General features: G+C 47.3%; 1 protein-coding gene across 1 annotated transcript in view; it reads left to right on the forward strand.

Moving 5' to 3' along the window:
• The first annotated feature begins 2,206 nt into the window (after positions 1–2,206).
• VAX2 (ventral anterior homeobox 2) overlaps positions 2,207–24,089 on the forward strand; it is a 60,999-nt gene continuing 39,116 nt past the window's right edge. The window contains exon 1 of the mRNA XM_081021086.1: positions 2,207–3,055. Coding sequence (XP_080877212.1) covers positions 2,746–3,055 — 310 coding nt within the window. The 5' untranslated portion in view covers positions 2,207–2,745. The remainder of the gene's footprint in view (positions 3,056–24,089) is intronic.

Consider the following 24,089-nt stretch of genomic DNA (forward strand, 5'->3'; position numbering starts at 1 on the left):
GCACACTTCCAAATATTTTATATTTTTTTTGTGGAGAAACCATCCCAATCTCTGAAGTTAAGAATAATACTAGTAATTTAAGGCAGCCTTTTGAACCACAGTTCGCTGCAAAGGGCCCGCTGCCTTGAATGCTGCGGGCAGGTCAAGCAAGGGCCATCCTCGGGCATTTCCTACGTTGCAGCAAAAGCCCTCTAATAATTTCTAAGGCCTGAGGGAGGGTAAGTATGCGGGCCAGAAAGGGATTCTTGGGATATAACCCTGGGAACGCTTACCAGGAAGCATGTAAGCTGGATTTGCTTTTGAGTAAACATGCAGAAGAAACTGTTTACTTGGCGATCGGAAAGTGAAATCTCCATGATCCTCAACTTGGCCCGCGCCTGCCACGCCAAGCCAGCCAGCGGAGGGTCCCAGCCTAGCTAAACCTGACCCTTACTGGCCTCCACTGAAAGCAGTGGGGCTTCAGGGAGTCGAGACTGGCTTGTTCCCTCGACTGGGTCCCGAGTCCCGTTAGCTGGCTCAGGAGTCAGTCGGTGGAGGAGCGTTGCTGCGAATTACATCGGTGAAAGCAAGTTCAGATAATGTATTTTTTGGCTGTGGCTTTTACGGCTCTCTAGATGCGCAGCCGGTGAGGCCATACAAATAAAATCAGAAGCTGGCAGCTGGACCTAAGAGGCTGTATCGTTTATTTCCAGAGTTGCTCATCTCCCCTTTTCCACCACCCACAGCCCAGAAAGCAAATCACTCGGGGTGGAGGCGAAGGGGAGGGGAGAGGCACAAATCCCAGGATCACTTGTCAGTCAGGTGGAAGGCTGTCACTCGAGGGATGAAAATACACACAAGGGGCCCATTTCGGTCCTGCAAAAGCGGCTCCCTGTGTTGGAGCAACATTTGCAGAGATGGCGGGAGACGTTTGCGGGGGCTTAGAGAAATCACTCCTCTCTATAGACACACAATTCAATCAGCTCCCCACCCAAATAAACCCGCCTCACCCACATTATCCCCCTACCAGCCCCCTTTTATATATATATATAAAAGGTTGCTTAGAAATCCGAAAAGCACCCTCGATTCCTCTGTCTCTTTTTCTCTCAAAAGGAAATGTTTCAGGATCACGCCAACCCTTCCATTTCCCTTTCAACCGCCCTGCTAATCATAATAATCAGCGCTCCCCTAATGAAGCGGGAACAGAAGGCACCTTCCAAAGTGGGCGAGACGTTTTCACCCGTCTGTTGAAAACAGCGACAACAAAAACACCCAGAAGCGCCATTCCCCTCTGCATCCACCCATCTCTCCGGAGGGGAGCGCGCGCCTGGTCCTTGCTCGGCCTGCTGAAACGGACTTTGCCCAAACTGGCCAAGCATTCAGAGCCTGAAACTGACTGGCTGCCTTGTATTTGACAAGAGCAACAGCTTGAAAGTGGCGCACTTTAATTCACTTTACAGTGCTCACAGTTGCCCGAAAGGGAGAGCTTTAAGCAAGCCCACCAATTGTTCCTTACACTGCATTATTATTATTATTATTATTATTATTATTATTATTATTATTCCTTCCCTGGCAATGCTTCTTTTGACAAAGTCCAAACCCGGGGGGAGTTTTCCTTTGCGGAGCGGGGGGCGAGAATGCGTGCAGAGCCGAGTGGCGATTCTTTGTTTTGCCAATGAATGGCGAGGGACTCGCGAGCAGGAAATTACGTGTGTGGCCGCCAGTCCATTTGAAATCGCTCCTTTCCCTTCCTCGCCTGGCTCTTTATCCCCAGCTCGCACTGCTTCCCTCCTCCCCCCCCCCCGCCCCTCAGAGGAACATTAAAGTGCCAGGGACGGAATGTGTATGCGTGTAGGATGGGGGGGGGGGTGGGAGAGAAGGATTTCCTTTCTTCAACAAATAAATGGGAATTGGGAATAGGAAAAAACAACAACAACCAAGCGGTGGGTGGAGAGGAATTACGGATTGTCTCCTTGCCTCCTTCCCTCTTCTTTTTCTTCTTCCTCCTCCTCCTCTTCAGCGCCGGATCCCTCCCACCTCCCCAACCCACCCTCCTCTGCCCCCCCCCGCACGCCGAAATTCTCTCCACCCACGTTGCCAAAGACGCATCGATCTCCCATCCGCGGAAGGTCCAACCTGGAAGGATGTGAAGTGCGGGGGGGTGGGGGGGAGAAGCCGGAGGGAGGGGGAGGGAGGGAGGGAGGGCTCGCTTAGCTGCGCTCTCGCCTCTCGCGCCTGGTCCTCCTTTTCTGCCTTTGCTCATCAGAGGGAGACGGAGGGAGAGAAAGGGAAAGAGGGAGAGGGAGAGAGAGAGAGGAAGGCAAGAGAGGGATGGAACCGGGCGGAAGGGAAGCTCTCGCCAGCAGGCCGGACCGGTGAAGTTTGGCCGGGGCTGCCGAGCCGAGGGGCAGCGGCAGTTCCAATGGGGGTGGGGGCAGCTCAGGAGCCTGGATCCGAGCGGGGAAAGTTTTTAACTCTTCGCCTGCCCGATTGACATCCTTTGGCTCCGCACCTTTCCTAAAGGAGAGCATTCCCGGGAAAGCAGCTTGGAAAAGAAAGAAATCAATCGAGGCGAGGGGTTTCTGGACACCTCAAGACGGGGAAAACTGGGGGGCAAATCCGCCTCCCAGCACCATGCTGCTGCTGCTGCCGGCCTGGGTCGCCTGGCTGGGCTTCCCGGCCCCCGATTGCTGACCCTCCACTTTCGGGGAGCGCAAACGGGAGGCGGCAAGAGGAGCGGGGGAAAGTGGAGGGGGCAGCCGGCGGATGTTCCATCCCCGGGCCGGGGCGCCCCCAGGCATGAGCGATGGGGGGAGCGAGGCTGGCCGACGCGCCCTCCTCCTGGGGGACCCCGGCGGCGCCCCGGAGCGAGCCCGGGACAAGGAGGCGCGCGCAGCCGCGCTGGAGAGCGCAAAGTTGCGCGGAGGGGCCCCTGGAGGAGGAGGAGGAGGAATCAAGGACCTGACGGCGGGGACCTCGGCTGCCAGCCCCGGCTCCTCCAAGGAGTGCGTCCCGGAGACGGAGAGCCAGCCCTCGGCGGGCGAGGCGGACTACTGCCGCCGGATCCTGGTGCGAGGTAAGGGAAAGGCCCCCCGACTCGCGGAGGGGCGCGCGGCGGCTCTCGTACCCCGGCCTTCCATCCGATCCCAAATCCAACTCCTTCGACCAAAACGCACACCTGCTGCATGTATCCCGACCCACCCACCGCGCGGTCAAGATCTGCCTCTCCCTTCTCCACATCTGTCGCCAAAGTCCGGCTCCAGAGACTTCTTCACCCAACCCCACGTTGGACCCTTTTTGCACGCTTCCTGCTCCACCTGTTCTTTTTTGGGGGGGGGGCATTTTAAAAACCAGAACACCTCTGTCTTTCTGCAAAGATGCGCGCCACACTCTGCCCCCCATTCCTTCTCCCTCTGCCCCTCTCTAAACGCTTCCTGCCCTTTCCCCCTAGCTCTCCAGACCCCAAACCCCGCTGTGCCTTCGCTTCTCCTTGCCCCAGCCTGCGCCGGGTCCCTCTCTGCTGCCAGTCTCCTTCGCCCTCTTGAGACCCGGCCGGGTCTCGGCTGCCCAGTTCACTGTCTCCAACCGTGGCTGGCCTGCAATTGTGTCCTCCCACCGCCCAGCCAGCCAGCCATCATCTCCTTTCCCCCTCAGCATCTCACCCTCCTTGAACGCTTTCCCTGCTCCAAAAAAGCGGCCCTCCTCTCCGCCCATGTATCCCTACTTCCCATCACATCCCTCCCGCCTCCCCAAATCTGGCCCCATATGCTCCTTTCCAGGACCCTCCCGATGGAGCAAGGAAGGGGCACAGCTAGCGACAGGAGCTCGATCGCATGGTTACTGCTAAGGGTGCGAGTGGGGGGCTGATTTGGGCTCTGGCGCGGGTGGGGGGAGGTTGGGACATTGCAAGCAGGCAATGGCACGGGGGTGGCATTTGCAACAGAAGCAGCAGATGGAGGCGATTTTTTTTAAGGGAATCGGTCTTGCCCTCGTCTCTCTCTCTCCCCGGAGCTGCCCGTCTTTGGGGGGGGGGGGGGCAACGCGTGTGCGCGCGTGATAATAATTCCAGGTGGCTGACTTGGCTGGCAAGCTGTTGTCGCAGGAAAACAGCGTCACTGCAGCACCAGCAAGTCAAAAGCTATTTTCTCCCCGCTTCTCTCTCTCGAGCACACACATCCTGCACTGAGCTCTTGGAAGGAAGGCAGAGGCTGAAAACGTTCCCCTGGGTTCCCTCTGCTCGTGACCCTCCCCGGCTCTGCCCGCTCAAAAAGGGGCTCAACCCTTTGCCCGAGTCTTTCGAGGATGGGGACGGGACCCCACAGAAAGTGGGCTGCGCAAGGGGGGGGGGACCCTTTCACTGGAATCCAAGGCTGAGATTCCAAGCTGTAAATGCTTCCCCTGTTACGAAGGCCGAATTATTACCCTGTAGACGCACAATAGACTGAATCCAAAGGCAGCACAAAGAATATTCTCTCAGTTCAGCGCTGGTTTTGCTGAAGATGGCTGTAGCAATTATGCAGGACTAGAAGATTCACACAGCCAGCAATTTCTCTCTCCCGATTATCTTTCGATCTATTGGTCTTGGGTGTGTGTGTGTGTGTGTGTGTGTGTGTAAATCCTAAAAACCACGGCAATCTTCATTAGATGCACGCCACAAATCATAAATCTCTGGCTTGTTTTCCCCCATTCTTTCTCTCGTTTTCCCCCGATGCTTATCAGGTATCCTTGTTATGAGATTTAGTCTGGAGGCGCGTGAATCTTTTTCTCACAAACACAACATTTCAGCTACATTTGCTATATATTTTTACTCGATTGACCCGTCCTCTTTTCCCGCCCGCCCGAATCTAATTCTTTTCGTTTCGTGACGTTTCGTTGTTTTTCTCCTTCGTTGCGTTTCGTGATGATAGATAGATGAGTTGTTGTTGCTTGTCGAGGATCCACGGACTCCTCTCGCCCACAATTGCGCTCAAAGCAGTTGGGCAAAATTAAATAAAAGGAATCGCGTATGATAACAGAGAAATGCATCCATGCAACTTCTTGGTTTTCTTCCGAGGCCTTTGGAGACTCTCGGAAAGAAATCTCGGGCGGGCTGCAGGCCTGGAGCCTGGCGAGGGCCGGCTGGTGACTTCTACAGCAGGGTCCGGATCCTCTCTGGAGCTGGCCGGTTCCTCTTTGCAAAAAAAAAACACACCCCAAAGGGCTGCGGTGGCGGAGGAGCCATAGCCAAGATGCATCCCCAAGAGAGCAGGGAGGGAAGGAAGGAAGGAAGGAAGGAAAGTCAAGGGCCGAGAAAGCCCTCCTTGTCTGCTGGGCCTGAAAAACCACGGCCCTTCATTGTTTGAGTCACTGGCGGGTTTTGCGCCCTAGAGACATCAGTCCTTCCACGTACATGCATGCACACGCCGCACACAACTGCTTATCTCCTTTTGCAACGAGGCCTTCCCAACGAAACCTCAAAATATTTGAAGCGAATAGGCGCATTCTCCTTGCAAAGATTTTAAATATATTTTTGCAACGGCGGGAGCGAAAAGATCGGAGACCTGTCTAAAGTGGCGACCGGCCCTGTGTCCCTCTCAAGCTCGCCCGCAACCCCTATGTCTTTCTGGCACCCACCCAAATTGAAGAGGAGGAAAAAGGCGGGAGAGGCTTGAATTCTGCAGATTTGAATTGTGTGTATGTGTCTGTGTTGAAAGATAATTTGCCCCTGAGAGATTGGCACGAAGCCTGGGCCTAAACGGCGAATATTTGCAGAAAATCCCACAGAAGGAGAAAAAGAAATCTAGGCATTTCTGCTTCCTGGGTCCTGCCTATCCCTTGTTCTCCCGTCGCCGTCTGGCCCACCCAGTGAAGCCTCCAGCCGTCTTTTTTCCATGGCGCCCTCGTTCTCATCCGTTTCTCTTTCCGTTTTCCCAGCTTAGCCTCGAAGCCTGCGCGAATTCAAGGTGGTTTTTTAGAAAGATTTCCGCGTCACCGTCTCTTTCTCCGTCCTCCTCGCCTGCTTGCTGGGAATATATGGCTGATGCGTGTTTGAATTGGCGGATGGATGGAAGGATGGCTAGATAACCGTAGAGCCATAGGTCTGAAGGCAAGTACTGTGCGTTTGTACACACCGCCGAGTCACTCTCGATGGTCAAACAGGACGGATCCACGCGGCCGTGCAGACTCCCTGACATTTGCACGGAGAAAATTGCAAAAAACAAAACAAAAACCATGGCGCGTTCCAGAGTCACTGCGACAGGAATGTGCATTATTTGTTTAAAATAAGTGATTGATTTAAATTCACATGCACACACATATGGAAATAAATTTAATAGGCAATAGAGAGAGAGAGAGAGAGAGAGAGAGAGAGAGGCTCGCTTGTACCCCGAGGCCTGGCCGTTTGGCACGCTTTGTTTGCAGTTATTTTCAACGGGAGTTGAAATCAACTTAGATCCAGATAACCTCAAATGGGTGATGGGATCTGGTCAGAAGGGGCAAGATTCAGTCGGATCGCCCAGGCACTTGGGATAGTTTCGGTGGTTTCGGTGGGAGAGTCGAGGGTCTTCTATCGAAATCTACGCGAAGGCGCTTACTTTGGGGCTGGATCGTGCCCTGCTTTGGTTAGGCAGCTTACAGTGCAATTCTGCACGTGTCTACTCAGAAGTAAGTCCCATCGTTTCCCGTTAGGCTCTTTACCCTCAGGAAAGCGTGTGCGGAACTGCAGCCTTCGCATTATCTAACCCTGCAGGGTGCGGTGGCTTTTGCCAAAGATAGTATTTGTTCCACTGATGATTTTATTGGTGTGTTTTTTTTTAAAAAAGTAGGATTTGTATATTTGTATGCGTTGCTCACGTAAGAAAGCAGAAGGGAAGGTGAGGGAAATGGCAGGGGTTTGAGTTGACCTTCGCTGTCATTTGAGGACGCAATCGAGGCTAAGAGAAAACAGCTTTGAAAGTCATATTGATTCTAGGGCACCAATCCACCGGGAAGGTCTCCTGCGCCAGAACCGGTGGAAGTAACTGCGCTTGTCTGCGCAGGAGATCTTCCGCGCTGACCTGCCCAGAATTAACGCCCGGATCCCTTACACTGGAGAAACAGAGAGGAAATCTGGTCAGTAGAGCAGGCCTTGCTCAGTTATAAAATATAGCTGGTTGCGCAAGGGGTGTGTGTGTATATGTAAGCCTCCCTTGCACCTTCCCCTTCCCTCAATTTCGCTCTCCACCTACATGTACGACCATTTGCGAGAGACAGTTGTGTAACCTAACCTCTTAGGCCCATGATCTTTTTATGTAAGTTGCATTAAAACGCGCGCGCACATCCTCCTCCCGGAGGTCCCTGAGTCTCGCTCACCTCTGTTTTCCCCTAACGCGGAGGCACCCCTTAATTTTCTTCGCTAGAAAAATGCCCCTAACTACGAACCAACCTTCCTCTTTTAGTTCCTCCCTTCCCTCTCTGAAAGACCCTTGTTTAAAAGCCACCACACGTCTCCTGTTTCTTTTCCTACTGAAAGAGAACAGTAATGATGATGATGATGATGATGATGATGATGATAACAACAACAACAACAACAATACAGTAATAATAATACAGTAATAATATTGTCATGTATATGTCGCCCATCTGACTGGGTTGCCCTAGCCACACCGGGAAGCTTGCAACAAAACATTAACACACATATATTCTTAGGAGGACCCGCACTCTCCCTCCCCCGACGTGGTCAACAGATGACCCGCTTCTGAGGGCGTCTGGCCTGGCTCTGGCATCACACACAAGGCGGGGGGGGGGCGGGAGCGGCGGAACAAGCCAAGGAGGCCTCTTGTATGTTTCAGTTTCATCATGTCAATTTTGCCCTAGGACCGTATGGGGTGGTGGGGTTTGTTTAGTTTCCGCGAGGCACATGGCTTTGTGTAAGCGCAGATCTCAAATTTTGCATCTTGCGGGGGCGGGCTGCTGCTGCTGCTGCTGCTGCAGGGAATTTAGGGCGGGGAGGAAAGGGGACCCGAGTTTGTGTGTGCGCGCGCGTGCGCGTGCGTGTATGTTTGTGTGTGTTTGCGTGCCTACGTGTGTGGAACTGGAGTGTGTTCCAGGGTTTGGCCTTATTTTAAAGCTGACGTTTGGAAGATGCACCGGATACCTTGAGAGAAGCCGGGGTCATCCAGAGGGCACCGGGACGCTTATACTTACAAGCTCCTGCGCTCCCTTGCCAAACACTTTAGCAAGCAAAAGCCTGGACGCTCGTTGGGCTGGGACGTGCCTCATCAGATCCTAATCAGCCTGGCTTGAAACTAAATTATCGAGACAGATTAGGCCGGTAGGTGGGTCGGTAGGTAGGCAGGCTGATTACTGCACAGTGGAATTAGAGGGGGAAACGAGGGTCTCATTGGTAGCTAGAATCCGCACCGGGCAAGCGGTACAGGCCGCAAAAGAGCCGCGCGGTGATAAGTACTTCCAAGTCACATTGATTTAAATGAGAGGGTTAAGCGCGCGTTGAAATCCCAGCCGTGGAAAGCGCTGAGCTCTGGATGGATCGGGCCCAGTGCTCGCTTGCCAACAAAGCCAAGTGCATTCGCCTACTTTCCTTGTCTACAACACGCCCCCCCACCACCCAGGACACGAGATGCGGTTTTATTTCTGCTCAAATTGTGTGCTATCTGCCGTGTGTAAACAGATCGGTGATTTATTTGCAAATATCTAACACTGCCTTGGCGAGGTTTGGGTGGGGGACACACGACTTCTTTAATTTATATATAATTTATAGAGGACCCGTCCTATATCCACTGGCGTAAATCGCTTACAGTTCATAACTTTAATATGTGATTTTTTTAAAAAATGATAAAATGGAAATATTTAGGCCTTTTAAAATCACACACCATTTCCTTCCCGTGGATTGTGGCTGGACTGGACTTTACATCCGAGGAACCCAGCAGCGGTAGGCCCCTGGCGTCCGAGGAGATCCTGCTCAGGAGCCCGACCAGCTGGATCGAGCCCCATCTTGGTGTCGGCTGAAGAGGAATAAAGGAACAAACCCTAATTCTGACCATATAACGATTTCTAGGGCGCTTTTCTCTGTTGCGCCAACGCCTGACCCTTTTCGGAACCTGCTTCCAGGCGCCCGCGGTGCCATTTTGAGGACGTGGAGCCGCGTTTGCTCTTCCAAACAAGCAGCCAGAGGCCTTCGTGGACCATGTCTCCCACGCCACTTGCCTTCCCAACTCCTCCTCTCCTCCCCCTCTTCGAAACCGGAACGCGCTTCCCTTTTCCTGCAGCATCTGATTTTGATCCGGATTGCAAAAGTTAAACGAGAAATGAAGAACCGGAGATTCCGCTTCGCGCTGTCAGATTTCCTCCATTTTGCCGCAAAGGCATCCCCACCCCCCCAGCTCTGACAAAATGGAGGCAAAAAGGGTGGTAGTTCCATAAAAAGGACCAGGAGAGACAGTCCTAAGATCCCTTGGGATCAATGCCCAGAACTCTGCCGGATTGTGATCAAGGCCCGAGCGCCCAAACGCAGCTCACAACGCTTTTACGCAGAGACGAAGACCCACTGATTTCGGTCTTAGATTCACTTTCAAAACCACCGCAGGTTTATATGTGTGTATCTGAGTGTGATTTATATTTATAGCCTTTTTTGGCCTAGCGACTCCAATACATGATCACTATGTGTCTAACTGCTTCGGTCTCAAAAATCGAGATTTGAGGATGTTTTCCTTTCCGAAATCCGGCCTGGGATTTTCTTCGGGAAACAAATCCTCTCACTCTCTCGCAATTTCCGCCCCTACTTTCTCTCTTTTAATTCCGATATAGATTTCTTTGTTGCTGCTTTTGTGAGAAAAATGGAAAATTGTTGCGGATTCGGGGGCTAAATGAACAAATTTCATATTAGCAAATATACACCGGTGTCCCGTCCCCCCCCCCCAAAAAAACCCCAAAACACTCGGAGCAGATCTGTCCTCGAGGCCTGCTGCTCAACCCCACCCAGGGAACACCGTAGCGCTTTTGCGCAGTAATTTCCGCCGGGCTTGCGGAGACCTTCCCGCTCGGTCGCTTGAGAGCGCCGCTTCCTTATTTATCTCAGATAATATCATGAATTTCATATTTTTATTACTGCCTCAACTTCGAAAACTGTGTAACAATAGTCACTATTAAATGATAGTGTATTTCTTTGTTTTTGAAATGATATGAAGTGTGCATGTGTGTGTGTGTGTGTGTGTGTGTGTGCGCGCTCCTACTCCTTCCTGTGGATTCTCCCCCCTAACTTGCTTTGCGGGGGGGGGGGGGCGAATTGAACACAGTCCAGGGATGCAATTTATCCAGAGATAAATTATTGGGCGTCACCGAAATAAACAGGAATTCACTGAGACTCGCTTCATGCCTGCCTTTGTGGCATGAAAACAGAGCTTTAATTACTATCATTTATTTCGAAATTATTATTTTTTTTCTATCTTCAAAAACTGCGGGTAACTGCTAAGAGAAAGTCGACTCCGCCTCTTCCCTCCCCCGTCATGTTATAACTGTTTTAATTTCACATTTACAAGGGCACTATGAATATTTCTGGATAATTAATACACCCCAGTTTTGAAGACTTTTATTGAGTGATCCAAACGCAGCAAAGCAAAGAACCAAGCGGTTAGATATTCCTTCGGAACATAAAGAAGTCCAGTCCAAGATCAGTCAAAAGGAAGCGAAGAGGACTGATAGCCATGGGTATTCACATGTAATCAGAACCGAATAAAATAAAATTTGGTAGGAACCTGCCAGTTACGACTTTGCTTTTTAATATACACCAGCAACACCCGTAGCGGGGCAGTCCATTGCCTTAACTTATACTGTATTCCCATGTGCCCGTGTATGTAATCATTATATGGATAAATTGTGTGTGTTGAGAGAGAGACGTTATCTATCTGTCTGGTGCTGGAGCAACATGAAAAGTGCTATACATATGATAATGCAGGAAATTCTGTAACACCGCGCTGGTAGATAATATAGACGTAGCGCACACACCACCTACAGGGTTCGCGCACACGTATAATTTGCGAGCGCAATTCTTCAGACGAGGCATCCACGCAGAACCGAAAGGACCCGAGGCGCAAAAATAAGCGCCAAGGGATCCAGTCGACCCAAGGCCTCGGGGCCACTTCTGCACGAGCCGGAGGAGCGTTTTGCTCCGCGAGGGGGTCTCTGGGCCTCTGCCCGGTCCACGGACTCGTCGGGATCTCCCGCCCTATGGCCTAGCCCATCTCCCACAGAGGAACACGTATCCTGCAAATCAGCTCTCCAAACTCCAGGGCTTCGGCTGGACTGATGAAAAACAGAAACCCCCAAGAGTTTGGCGGTACCTAGAAAATGACATATATTTATTAGGGCAGAAGTTTTCGGGGATCTCGTTCCCCTTCGGTCAGATACAAGAGCCGAGCGGTGCTGGGAATCTACAGGCTCCTCGCGGGAGAGAGATCTTTTCAGAGCCCACGCTAATCTCCAGACTGTAAACTTGTTTTAACAGGCTTGAATCTTTAATTTTGATATTGTTGTCGCCCGCCCTGGGGCTTGATGGTGAAAGACGGGGAAGAAATCCATCAAATGGCGTTACTATTTATTTATTCATATTAGGATTAGGATTATTCACAGGTGCCACGTACCACGTTCTGCATTTGTAAGAACTCCGTATTTTAGTGTGGCAGCACCTGCACTTTGGAACTCCCTGCTTATTGATAATCAGGCAGGCGCTTTCTTTGCGTTTTCGGCGGCTGCTAAAAATATTCCTGTTGAGACAAACCCACCCGGATCCTTAGAAAGTTGAGCGGAGTTTTAAAGCGGCTTTTAGTCTAGTGTTATTTTAACTTTTTGAAAGTTTCATTGTTATTTTAAATAACAAAACTGCGGTTTGTTTTTAACAATCAAACGATGTGTAAAGCTTATGAAATTTATATTAATAATTATAGAGATAATATTTGTAATGATAGATAGATAGATAGATAGATAGATAGATGAGAGTGGTTCAACCCTTTCCCTTTCATCTGGAAATATTACTAGAGTTTCCTTCCTTCCCAGAGAGGTGATTTCGATCACAGGTGGGAAGGAATAGAGATATAATAGACGACAGAAGAATAAAACAGAACCCATAGGCGAGGCGCCCTTTTCGATGCGCGAATATGTCAAGATACGGTCCGCTGTCCCGCCACGTCCCTTGCTTTTTCTCGAAAGCGGATACACTTGATGTCTCTGGACTTTCTCCTGAAAAGTCAGATGAGATCTGGCTGGCCGTTGAAAGGGCCTGTGGATCGAGGCCTTTGCATTCTCCTCCCCCTCCGGCTTTAAGAAATCTAACTAGATAGCTGCCTGGGTTTTTGCGCAGCGAGCGACCGCGTCATCTCCTCGTCACGGCCCCGATCCCCTGGAATGGCAAGATCTGCTTGCTAGGGGAGTTTTCCCATCACCTTCCTCGATCCTCGGCTTCAGCCGCCTCCAGAAAGCGGCCCCATATTTCTCGTTTGATGGGAAACTGATACCGGGAGAGAAGAACGAGGGGCAAATCCAGACAGGCGGATCACTAGCTTCCAGCGAACGGTGTGGATGTGGACAGGTACCTGCGAAGGTACCAAGGTCGCGGTCAGAGCTGTTTTACTCCACGGACCTCCATTCCAGGAATTTTGCATTTTTATTTTTATTTTACACAAAGTCTGCCCAGCGCCTGCTGCGCTAAGCGGCCTCTTTGCCCATAAAATACTCGTGTGTGTGTGTGTCTAAATAACACACCATCTGTAATTTATCAATCGATCGATCGATGTTTCCCTCCTCAAAAATCAAAGTTTTCACTGATCCTTCGGCCATAACTCCGAAATGCAAATTCCTTATTGCAATGGTTGTGTTTCCCACCACCGAGAAAAAACACATCGTTTCTAGCGCAGAAACCATTATTTAGTTATTAAAATATTTGTATACCGCTGGGTCATCACACACACACACACACACACACACACAGGCGATTAACAGCAAATAAAACATCAAACCATGCAATAAGACCAGAAAAAAATTTAAAACATCAATTAAACATTGTGGAGAGATGTATTTTGAATTGCCTGCCCAAGCCTGGTGGAAAAGAAAAGTTTACAGCAGTCTTTAATAATAATAAGTTGGCACGATAAAGTGGGATAAATCAGTTTCCTTCTCCTCTGTTGTTACCAACCGATAGCTCTCCCTAGACAAGTTGAATTCTAGAATTCGCTGGGAAATATCAGACAAGCTCTGCCGCCTTCGCGGTCCTGCGAGGGGGAAATTCTGCGCGGCCATAATTCTGGTTGGACAGCCGAATCCAACCCGTTCCTGCGCCCCTTACGTTGCCTCCATTCCCAGCGCGGAGGAAGAATCCGCCTCCTTTGAAAATTGGCAACAATCACAAGGTTTACTCGAAAGAGAAGAGAGGGAGGGAAAAGGAGGAGAGAAAGAGAAGCCAAACTGAAAATACTATTGCGCCATCACCACGCACGAAGACTCTTGGCACCCCGACTTTTGAAAGATCTCTGACTGGTTCTTGGCCCGGGGTGGGAGTAGCGGATTCACACGTGCGCCCGTGACCGCTGAACCTGGCGCATTCCCCCAGCTGGGAGACGATGGCTGCCGCTGGGTCGTTTCTAGTCCACCCCCCAAAAAAGTGCATTTATGGTGAAACGGCTTCCGGAAATTTTATTTCATTTTATGGGAAGCGTTTGATAAACGACCCTTGGGGACGCTGGACTTCTCTGGGGTATTCCATCACGTGTGAACGCACCATTCCAATTTCATTCCCAGCTTTACAACTTCCTGATATATTTGGGGCGGGGGGAGGGAGTGTCACCGAGAAGGGAGGTGCGGGTCAGCTCGCCATGCGTGGGGAATCCTCTGAGCATGTGCAGCTTGGCCTTTTAAACTCGCTTAAATTAGAGCTCCATCATGACTGTGGGAATAAAAAAAGGGGTCGGTTTCTGCAGCCCCGAGGTCGAATACATTTCCTTTGGAATTAAGAGCCGTTGTGTCCCTCTGCAACAGTTGCAGGACAGGAAAATATGTTTTAAAAGGAAAGATACTAAAAGGAGCATCTGTAGCTATATGTGCATTCCTGGCTGCAAACCGAGAAGGCAAAAAGGCAGAATTCAGGCCGCAGCTGCACCGGTAGGCCTGGCCTGGAGTGTCCGTCCGGAGCCGCTGGCCGCTGCAAATTTTGGAAACGGCTGGGCTGCGAGGTCCTGAGTCCAGTCCTGTTGTTGTTTAGTCGTTCAGTCGTGTCCGACTCTTCGTGACCCCATGGACCAGAGCACGCCAGACACTCCTGTCTTCCACTGCCTCCCGCAGTTTGGTCAAACTCATGCTGGTACCTTCGAGAACATTGTCCCACCATCTCCTCCTCTGTCGTCCGCTTCTCCTTGTTCCCTCCATCTTTCCCAACATCGGGGTCTTTTCCAGGGAGTCTTCTCTTCTCATGAGGAGGCCAAAGTCTTGGAGCCTCAGCTTCAGGATCTGTCCTTCCAGTGAGCACTCATGGCTGATTTCCTTCAGAATGGAGAGGTTTGATTTTCTTGCAGTCCATGGGACTCTCAAGAGTCTCCTCCAGCACCAGAATTCAAAAGCATCCATTCTTCCGCGATCAGCCTTCTTGATGGTCCAGCTCTCACTTCCATACATCAGGACTGGGAAAACCATAGCTTTAACTATACGAGTTCAGTCCTAGGGAAGAGTATATGGTATAGGCCCGGACTTTACTCGAAAGTAAGTGCAAGGTGGGGTGCGTCTTGTGTTTTCTTTTGACCGTCTTTCTCATGAGCAAGCCCCCTTGAAACGAATGAGAGATGCAGAAGATGCATTTTTCTAATGCTTACATTGATATAGCCCGCCTTTCCTCCCAAAGGAGCACAAGGCGGCGAACAACCCAAACCTCTAAAAACAGTGCCAGCCCAGAAAGGCAGACATGGAGGGACCTCTCCTTTTAAAAAAATTCATTGTGCAAGAGACAGATCTTCTTTAGCAGACTGGAGAATTGAGCAGTTGGTTTGCTTCTTGCGAGGAGAGAGGTGGACACTTGACCTGGCGTCCTTCCTTCACAGGATCAGTCCTCTCCAAGGCGGGGCCGTTTCTGGATAACACCCAGCGCTGTGACCTGCGCCCTCGGCTCCGCGGCCTGGTCCAGATCGTCTGCCCAATACATTTAATAGCAAAAGAGGATGCAAAAGTTGGGTCCGTTCCCATCACCAACTTCTCTGCTATATGCTTGCTGGTAGTAATGCTAGCCTACCAGACAGGGTTGGTGTGAAGATCGCTCAGATGAAATAGGTTAAAGCTTGAGATGCGCACGTTACAGTTGCTACAGCTGCAGCCCTGACCCCCCTGCTAAATAAATCGTATTTAGCGCTGCACTGCGCGCCGCCGCCCCTCTGTTTTTCAGAGAGAGACTTGGCTCTTTCAACTGCTCTTACCAGCAAGCATAAAATGACCGTTGCTTCCTGCTAGTCGCCTCGGAGTATGCAAAAAGAGGTCATGCTTTTCCAGGAGGGTGTGTGCGATTTATCTTCTTTATCTTCTCCACATCTCTCTATATATTAGCATTCTATTTATCTATATATTTGAGCTTTGATTCCTGCGCTGCTTCAGGGGTTTCGACCAAGCGATCCTTGATGGGGATCCCTTCCAATTCTACAGTTCGATGATTCTATATCCCACCACAATGCATCCCAACAGGAAAAACAACAACAATTGCACCATAATAATATCAGCCACTTACGACACAGAATGTCTCAATGTGACTTATAAAAATGTCACACCTGCAATTGCCACAGGGAACTAACCAACTTCATTTACTAAGAGTGTCCATCTTGCAGTATTATATAAAGGAAAAAGCCAGCCACACCCTGATGAACCCCCAAACAGGCAAGGGGTATGGTCCCAATTAAAATTCTAGCGTTTTTAATCTTGTATTTTTATGTTGTGAACTGCACTTAGGGCAGTATATAAATTTAATGATGATGATGATGATGATGAATAAAGAGGAAGAAAGTCCTTGCCTGGCAGCTAGAAGTGGAGAAGGATGGCTGGGAAGAGCATTCCAATAATAATAATAATAATAATAATAATAATAATAATAATAAATTTATTATTTATACCTTGCCCATCTGGCTGGGTTTCCCTAGCCACTCTGGGCGGCTTCCAACAAAACACTAAAATGCAATAACCTATTAAACATTAAAAGCTTCCGTAAACAGGGCTGCCTTCAGATGTCTTCTAAAAGTTTGGTGGTTATTTTTCTCTTTGACATCTGGTGGGAGGGCGTTCCACAGGGCGGGTGCCACTACCGAGAAGACCCTCTGCCTGGTTCCCTGTAACTTTACTTCTCGCAGTGAGGGAACTGCCAGAAGGCCCTCAGCGCTGGACCTCAGTGTCCGGGCAGAACGATGGAGGTGGAGGTATACTGGACCGAGGCAGATATAGGGTAGAATGATCAGGTTTTATATCACATCCGATACATATGTGGGGTGGAAGGGGCTTCACTAATCATTCACCTTCCGCATCTCTAGTTTGGTATATCTGGGTTGTTGATTTTTTGACAAGTACTGCTGGAACTGTGTAGATGAAGAGGGTAATAACGTATTTTGCAAATCTGCCTCTTCATGCATCTTTCTGTTCTCTACAGATGGCAAAAGCCCCACAGTAATTTTCAGTACATAAAATGCCAGTGGACAGCGTCTATTGGGAAGGTCTCCTGCACAAGACCCATTGCTATGAATGGGAGATGTCTAGTAGTAGCACCTTCCACATGCATAGCACCCAGTGACTTCAAAGGGACTTGTGCAGGAGATGTTCCCAATCGACCATAACCAATGATTCCTCCTTAGATACCACATGGAACACTTCAAGATGATTTGTTTATTGAGCATTCCTTATGATCTGTTTGCAGGGAATTTGGATATTTGCTCCTCGATGGGCATTTGTTCTGATAAGTTTGCAGGGAGGTTAGACAACAAAGAGTGTTAACTTCACACTTTCCAGTGTGGTTCTCCATCACATCCCTTATCACAAAACTCTGATCTTCTGAGATAGCAGGTTGGTTGTGCAAGACCTCCTAATCAATGGCTGGTATTCTGAGAAAATAGTGACAGTCTGGAAGCCTACAAAATTTTCTAGTTTGTAGCCAGTCTTTGTTGCGCTGTGGAGTGAGCAACAAAATGTCCTGTTGTCTAGGCCAGACAAATAGCTGCAGAGGATTGTCGTGCTTCTGGAAACAACATTTGGAATCAATGGCATTTTTTTCTGGGTCGTGTCTTTAGGATTGGAAGAAGTGGAACTTTAGTTCCACTAAAATGATCTGGGCTGCTCTTGATAGAGGTGGCATTCTTTGGCTTCCTCCAAAAATATTCTCTCTCTCTCTCTTTCTCTCTCCTGCCCATCCAAACAAATTAGGTTAGGGGTTAGAGACATTCTTCTCCTCCACAAGTTCATCCTTTGCACCCACATCCTTCTTATGGGGACTTGTGGGTGCTGCCAAGTCACCCGCTGTCCTCTCACTCTTGCGTTTTAAAATATTTGGTGTTTTTATATTGTATTTTCATGTTGTGAACCTCCCAGAGATCTAGGGATGAAGGGCAGTATACAAACTTAATAAACAAACAAACAAACAAACAAACAAACAAACAAACAAACAAACATGCATTTTATGGACTTCCACAATGTGAAGAAAACCAGCAATTTATTAAACATTTTCATTGTCACAATGACAATATAAACAAGAGCAGGCAGGCAAGAGAAGGGTAGGATGAACAGTCCAACCCAGATGCAGAGTTTTGAAAAGCAGGTGCAAAACTATCCAGCAGAAAAGAGGACGCTCTGATAAGTCATAGAATCATAGATTTGCAGAGTTGGAAGGGGCCCCCCAAAGGTCATCCAGCCCCACCCTGTGCAATGCAGGAATTTCAACTAAAGCATCCATGGCAGGTGGCCACCCAACCTCTGCTTCAAAATCTCTGAGGAAGGGGAGTCCACCACCTTAAACAATGCCTCTGTTGTTACTAGGCTGTGGCCACTGCGGAAGGATAGAAAATCCAGTATTTGTTTTCAGGTAGACGGAGGCAGAAAATAACAAGCTAGATAAGGAGGATAAAGCAGGGGGTGGGAATAGATGGGGAGGCTCAGATGGGAAGGGATGTTTTGGGGCGTCAGCTGAGCAAGGAATCTGATTAACAGGTAGCAAGTTGTTGGACTGGGCTACATTCTTCTTTATTTGCATTTGTTAGTAACTTTATACAGAAGAATCTGGAGGCAACTGAGTAACAAGATAAAATACAAACAGGCGAAATCAATGCTGCGAAGCTGCGCCAAAGCAACAGTACGCAATGATAAATTCCTTTTTCCCCAAAAAATTTTTTATTAGTTTTTCAACAAAGTTTCAAAACAAACAAATAGTCAAACAATACAAACAAACACAAATCTTCACTCTATTCAAACCAAACTTCAGTAACTTTGTTAAGTGACTTCCTCGTATCTCCCTGGTTGAATTTCAGTGTAAATTATTTTAACGGTTTTCCAACACCAATATTCTTAAAAAATTAACTTATTCATTAACACCTTTCTTTCTTTTCAATTCAGCATTACATCATCTTAATTCATCACTTAACGTATTAAAATCCTAGGCCTATCTGGTATTTACAAGCTTTTTCAATTAAATTAACATGTTTAGCTAAATAATCTTTAAATTTCGTCCATTCTTCCCAGTAGTCCTCCTCCTTCTGGTTGCGGATTCTCCCAGTCAGGTTGGTTAGCTCTGAGAAGTCCATCATCTTCATCTGCCAATCTTCCACTGTTGGTATTTCTTGTGTTTTCCAATTCTTAGCTAGTAAAATTCGAGCACCAGTTGTGGCATACAAAAATAATTTAACATCTTAATGCTTAATGCTTCCTATGATGCTCAGCCAACAATACAAGTCCTGTCCCCATCCTATTAAAAGATGTGGAGAAGCTAACTTAACCCACACGGGATTCTTCAGCTATGATTCCTGCATTGCAGGGGGTTAGTCTAGATGACCACTGGGATCCCCTTCCACCTCTACGATTCTATGATTTTATGAAAAGCCTGAGAAGATGAACATATCTTAGCCTGTTGGGAGATCCTTGGGAGGGCAGGAATGAGAAATGGGAGGAGGGAAGTCAAGGTGGTGGAAGGGAAAGGAAATAGAAAACTCTCTAAATTTGTTTTGAGGAGATGAATTGAAAGCCCTTGAAGGTGAAAGGAAGCTAATATTTCCCTTGAAAGAAGAAGGAAAGAATCTGGGAATAGTTTGGGGAGGAATATTGTGAGATAGTTGGCGTATTGTTTTCTTGCTTGCTTTAATTATGCACTTTTTCATTAATTGGTATTTTATATTTGTAAACTGCTTGGAAGCCACTTTGGCACTTCAGGAGTATATAGAACAATCGTTTGAACATACGCAAGTCTGAGAAAACACACCATGCAGAACTGAATATCTGAAAGCCCACCCTTATTTATTTAGTTCATAAAATCTGTACGCTGCTTGATTGTAAAAAACAACAACAACCAAATCTCAAAAAAGATAAAACAGTAAATAATAATAATAATAATAATAATAATAATAATAATAATAAACAACCAATAATTTGAATGAATGATTTTTATTATTTCGGTCACAGACCAGTTCCAGCCCACATACAATATCAATAATTTAAGGCTTTTGGAAAGCTAAAATAACAGTAAACTGGAAACAGATTAAAACTCACACCAACTTTCTACGTACATAGGTGAGCAGGCTTGTCTGAACAAAGATGGGAAGTTCAGGATGGTGGTGGTAGCAACCTAGGAGAGGCTACTGTTTTTGGCGGTGGCTGAGCTGTGGAATTTCCTCCTCCACATGTCCGTCTGGTGCCTAAACTGTACAGCTTTAATAATATTCTGAAAATGCACCACTTCAGCCTACCTCTCACCCCTGAGATAACCTATTTTTAGAGTCCACCTTAGTCTTCCCATCGCAAATGGTTTTAACAGATCTTAATCTTGTATTTGTATATTGTGGCAACTCTACCTGGGACTTTATGGAGAAGGGCGGTTAAGAAATCAAAATCAGTAATAATGATGATGATGTAGATTTGAAGATGCAAGCACATGGCTTGAACCTTTCCAGATCATCTGCCGCCTCTTACGAACTAAATGTTGTCCCTAAACCCAAATCCTTGTGGTGTGCCTCTCACTGAGACAGAAAGGTGTGTCTGCCTCAAAGAATTCCCCATGCTCACACACCTTCCAACATTTCTCTGATGAAAATAGGGATGTCAAATATAATAATAATAATAATAATAATAATAATAATAATAATTTTATTATCTATACCCTGTCCATCTGATTGAGTTGTCCCAGACACTCTGGGCGACTTCCAATATATAGCTATCTCATTAAAAAAACCTTCCCTCTACAGGGCTGCCTTCAGATGTCTTCTAAAGGTTGTATAGTGACTTATCTCCTTATCTCCTTGACTCGGGGGTTGCATAACTCCATACCCTCCAACATTTCCCCGAAGAAAATAGCGTCATCCTAAGGAAAAGCAGGACATTGCTGGATCAGATCAGAAACTGGGGCAGCTTCAGTAAATCTGGTAGTGTCCCTGGAAAATAGGCACAGTTGGAGGGTCTGTGTTCAACTTGCTAAGGGCATCTCTTTGTGAACTCTGAAATCTTTGCAGTGAAGTTCTGATGGGGTTTCCAAGGCGGCTTATGAAGGGCTGATGATGAATAAAAGGGTTGTCTGCTAGGCACACCACAGTTCACTTATGTAATTGTTGATTTCTTCCCGTAAGAATGGCTATCCCCCACAGCTCTTGAAAGCTGCGTTTATCAATTATATATCTCCTTCAAATCGCACCAGATTTTCCATTCGGAGAAACCCTCCCTCTCTCCTTTCCTCAGCAAAATTACCTTGAATGCTCGGCTTATCGTTTTCTGTCTCCCTGGGCTGGCTGGGCCATCATACATAGCTGGAGACATTTTGCAAAGGCGCAAATTCGTATCACTAAAAATCTTCTGATTTTGCAGCGAACTGAACCTGGGCTGATCTCATGTGGTGTCTCTGTTCATTCTGAAGCTCCAGTGTCAATGGCTTCAATGTACACACCTCAAATTTGCACAAGGCCCTCAGTGCACCTGCATGATTTACTTACACGTGTTGTTTATATCATTTGTTTCTGAAAGTTTTATAAACAACTTTTAGCCTGGTGCTGTTTCCGGGACTGCTTTTCTTTTGCACATTAAAACCTCTTCTTTTTTGGCAGCAGGTGAAACTTACTTCCAAGTAAATGGGCTTAGGGGCCATATCTGGTGTACTTTCTCCTGCAAAAGTTCTTTCAAATGAGTGGGAAAGTCAGAAAAACTCAAGAGAGTTCCTTCATGGCTTCATTTCCAAAGAGCTTCAGGAAAACTTATTTGGAGTTGCAATCATGAATCAAAAACAACTCCTGTAAATCAGGATTGGATTGGATTGGATCCAGACTTTGCTGTGCTTAGAGTAGGCCTATTGCATACCCTCCAAGTGTCCCTATTTTCTTTCTTTCTTTCTTTTTTGGGCTTCCCCAGGTCCCACCTATCTGATTTTCATTTTACTTCATCTTTAGCAATTTACATATATCATAGTTTCTAACCATCTTTTTTTTTATCACACTTAAAATAACTTCACATTTTATCACTTACAAATAATAGTATTTTAAAATACACTATCTTCTACTTCTAACCCTACAGCCTATATCCACTTCCAAAGCTATTCAAAGATTTAAATATTAACATATTTTTTTCAAATATTCCTTAAACCTCTTCCAATCTTCTTCCACTGTCTCCCCTCTCTGGTCTTGGAGTCTCCCAGTCAGTTTGGCAAGTTCCATATAGTCCATCATCTTCATCTGCCATTCTTCGATAGTTGGTAAATCTTGTTTCTTCCAATCCTTCGCTAGCAATATTCTCACAGCTGTTTTTTTTCCTCCCTCCCGGGAGGGTTGAAAGTGACCAGGGCAGGGGGCACTGCATGAACCCTCCCCGCAGCCCCCCTCTCAGCTGTAGGGTGGCTGAGGCCGTGGGCAGACACAAGCCCTCGAAAAAGCAGCACAGAACTTGCAGGCAGTTCGCTCACCGCCTCCCCCTTATGATACTATAGTAAAGGTAAAGTGTAAAGGGACCCCTGACCATTAGGTCCAGTCGTGGCTGACTCTGGGGTTGCGGCGCTCATCTCACTTTATTGGCCGAGGGAGCCGGCATACAGCTTCCAGGTCATGTGGCCAGCATGACTAAGCCACTTCTGGCGAACCAGAGCAGCGCATGGAAACACCATTTCCCTTCCCGCCGGAGCGGTACCTATTTATCTACTTGCACTTTGACGTGCTTTCGAACAGCTAGGTTGGCAGGAGCAGGGACCGAGCAACGGGAGCTCACCCCATCGCTGGGATTCGAACCGCCGACCTTCTGATTGGCAAGTCCTAGGCTCAGTGGTTTAACCCACAGTGCCACCCGCGTCCCATGTGCAGAATGTAGGCACCCTATATATAGAAATGAGCAAACCAGTGATATTTTAGGGAGCAGACTAGCAGGCGGGGCCCATGACTTACATCATAGGCGCCTACACAACACACAAACACTGTTGCTGTAGGTAGGTTTTATTTTATTTGTTTTTTATCTTATAATTTGGAAATGTACATCCAGGTTTTTTCCCCTTTAATTTTTTGGGGGGCTATAGCTTGTTTAGCTTATATGTAAATCTGGCACTGACGATGCCAATGTGTGCGGGAGATCAAACATGGGAGAAGCTTCTGGATGTAGAATACGATGTTCCTATTTTCATTGGAGAAATGTTTTTTGGGGGGAGATGCTATTGAAACCTAAATGGATCTTAAGAGCCGCTTCTGAGGCCCCAGTTAGCTGCCTGCATACAAAGGCAACTAGAGCAAGGAGCCCACAGAATGGGACCTTTTTGCTGGTGGCCCCACTGATCTGTTATTTGATTCTGCTTGAAGTTTGGCAGGTTCCATCTTTCTATCGGCCTTAAAATCCTTTCTTGTAATGGCTAGTCTGCGATGGTGCCTGGGTATTTTGGTATGGACATGTCACTCCATGCTGGTTTTAGAAATATTTAGGACTGTTTTGAAATGCCTGTTTTTAGCTTGCTTTTAAAAATTGTATTATGGTGTTTTTTGTGTGTATATATTTGTAAACCACTTTGGGGAACATTTTATTTGAAAAATGGTCTACGCACACATGTATGTATATGTGTGTGTGAATAATAATAATAATAATAATAGGAGTTAACAGGCCTACTATTTTCAAATATTTATTTAATGGCATCAACAAAGTGCTTTACATAAAACATCTCAAGGTCATTTCACAATAAGATTATAACCTGTAAAACGATTACACAGCTTCTTACCTAAAAACAATTATAGCAATTTAAAAACAGAAACTTTTCATTGGTTAACACAATTTAAAAATAATTTCATACATAAAAACAATTAAAAAAACCAAGTTCATATGTATAAGCAGTTCCAAATCCAATACAGAATGCAATTTGAGATGAAGAGCTCCACTTAAAAGGATTTTGGGGAGGCTAGCCATCTTCTAAGCATGGCAAAATCAGGATCCAACCCTTTATCATTAATTAGTTGTGGCTACCTTTCCCCCAAAGAACATATGATATCCCTTGAATGTTGCGTTAGAGTGACGATCTGAATCCGTATCTCCCTACTTAAAGGGCAGCACTTTAACCATTAAATCCCACTGGCACTACAAGATACACTGCCATTGCATACACACAGAGAGATAAATATGTGGGGCATTTTCAGAATTCACACATGCCCCAAACAGAATCGAAAGGCGTTCTGCTTTCTAGTGTCTCCTATGAAAATGGCTCTTTCCCACAATCAGTCCATCAGTTAATCAATGTTTTTATTGTACAGCATCACACAATTGTTTTCTTTTAAGAATAATAGATCTGTCAGCTCGGTCCAGGGCCTTTGCAATTCAGCATCTCAAAACGAGGACAAATGCCAGTAGCATACAACCCACCAACATATTCCTCAACTTTTGCTGCTGACAAAATTCCCTTTTATCTGAGAACAGAGAAATCCTGGCACAGC

This window comes from Podarcis pityusensis, assembly GCF_964106645.2.
Source record: "Podarcis pityusensis genome assembly, chromosome: 9".
NCBI classification, from domain to species: domain Eukaryota; kingdom Metazoa; phylum Chordata; class Lepidosauria; order Squamata; family Lacertidae; genus Podarcis; species Podarcis pityusensis.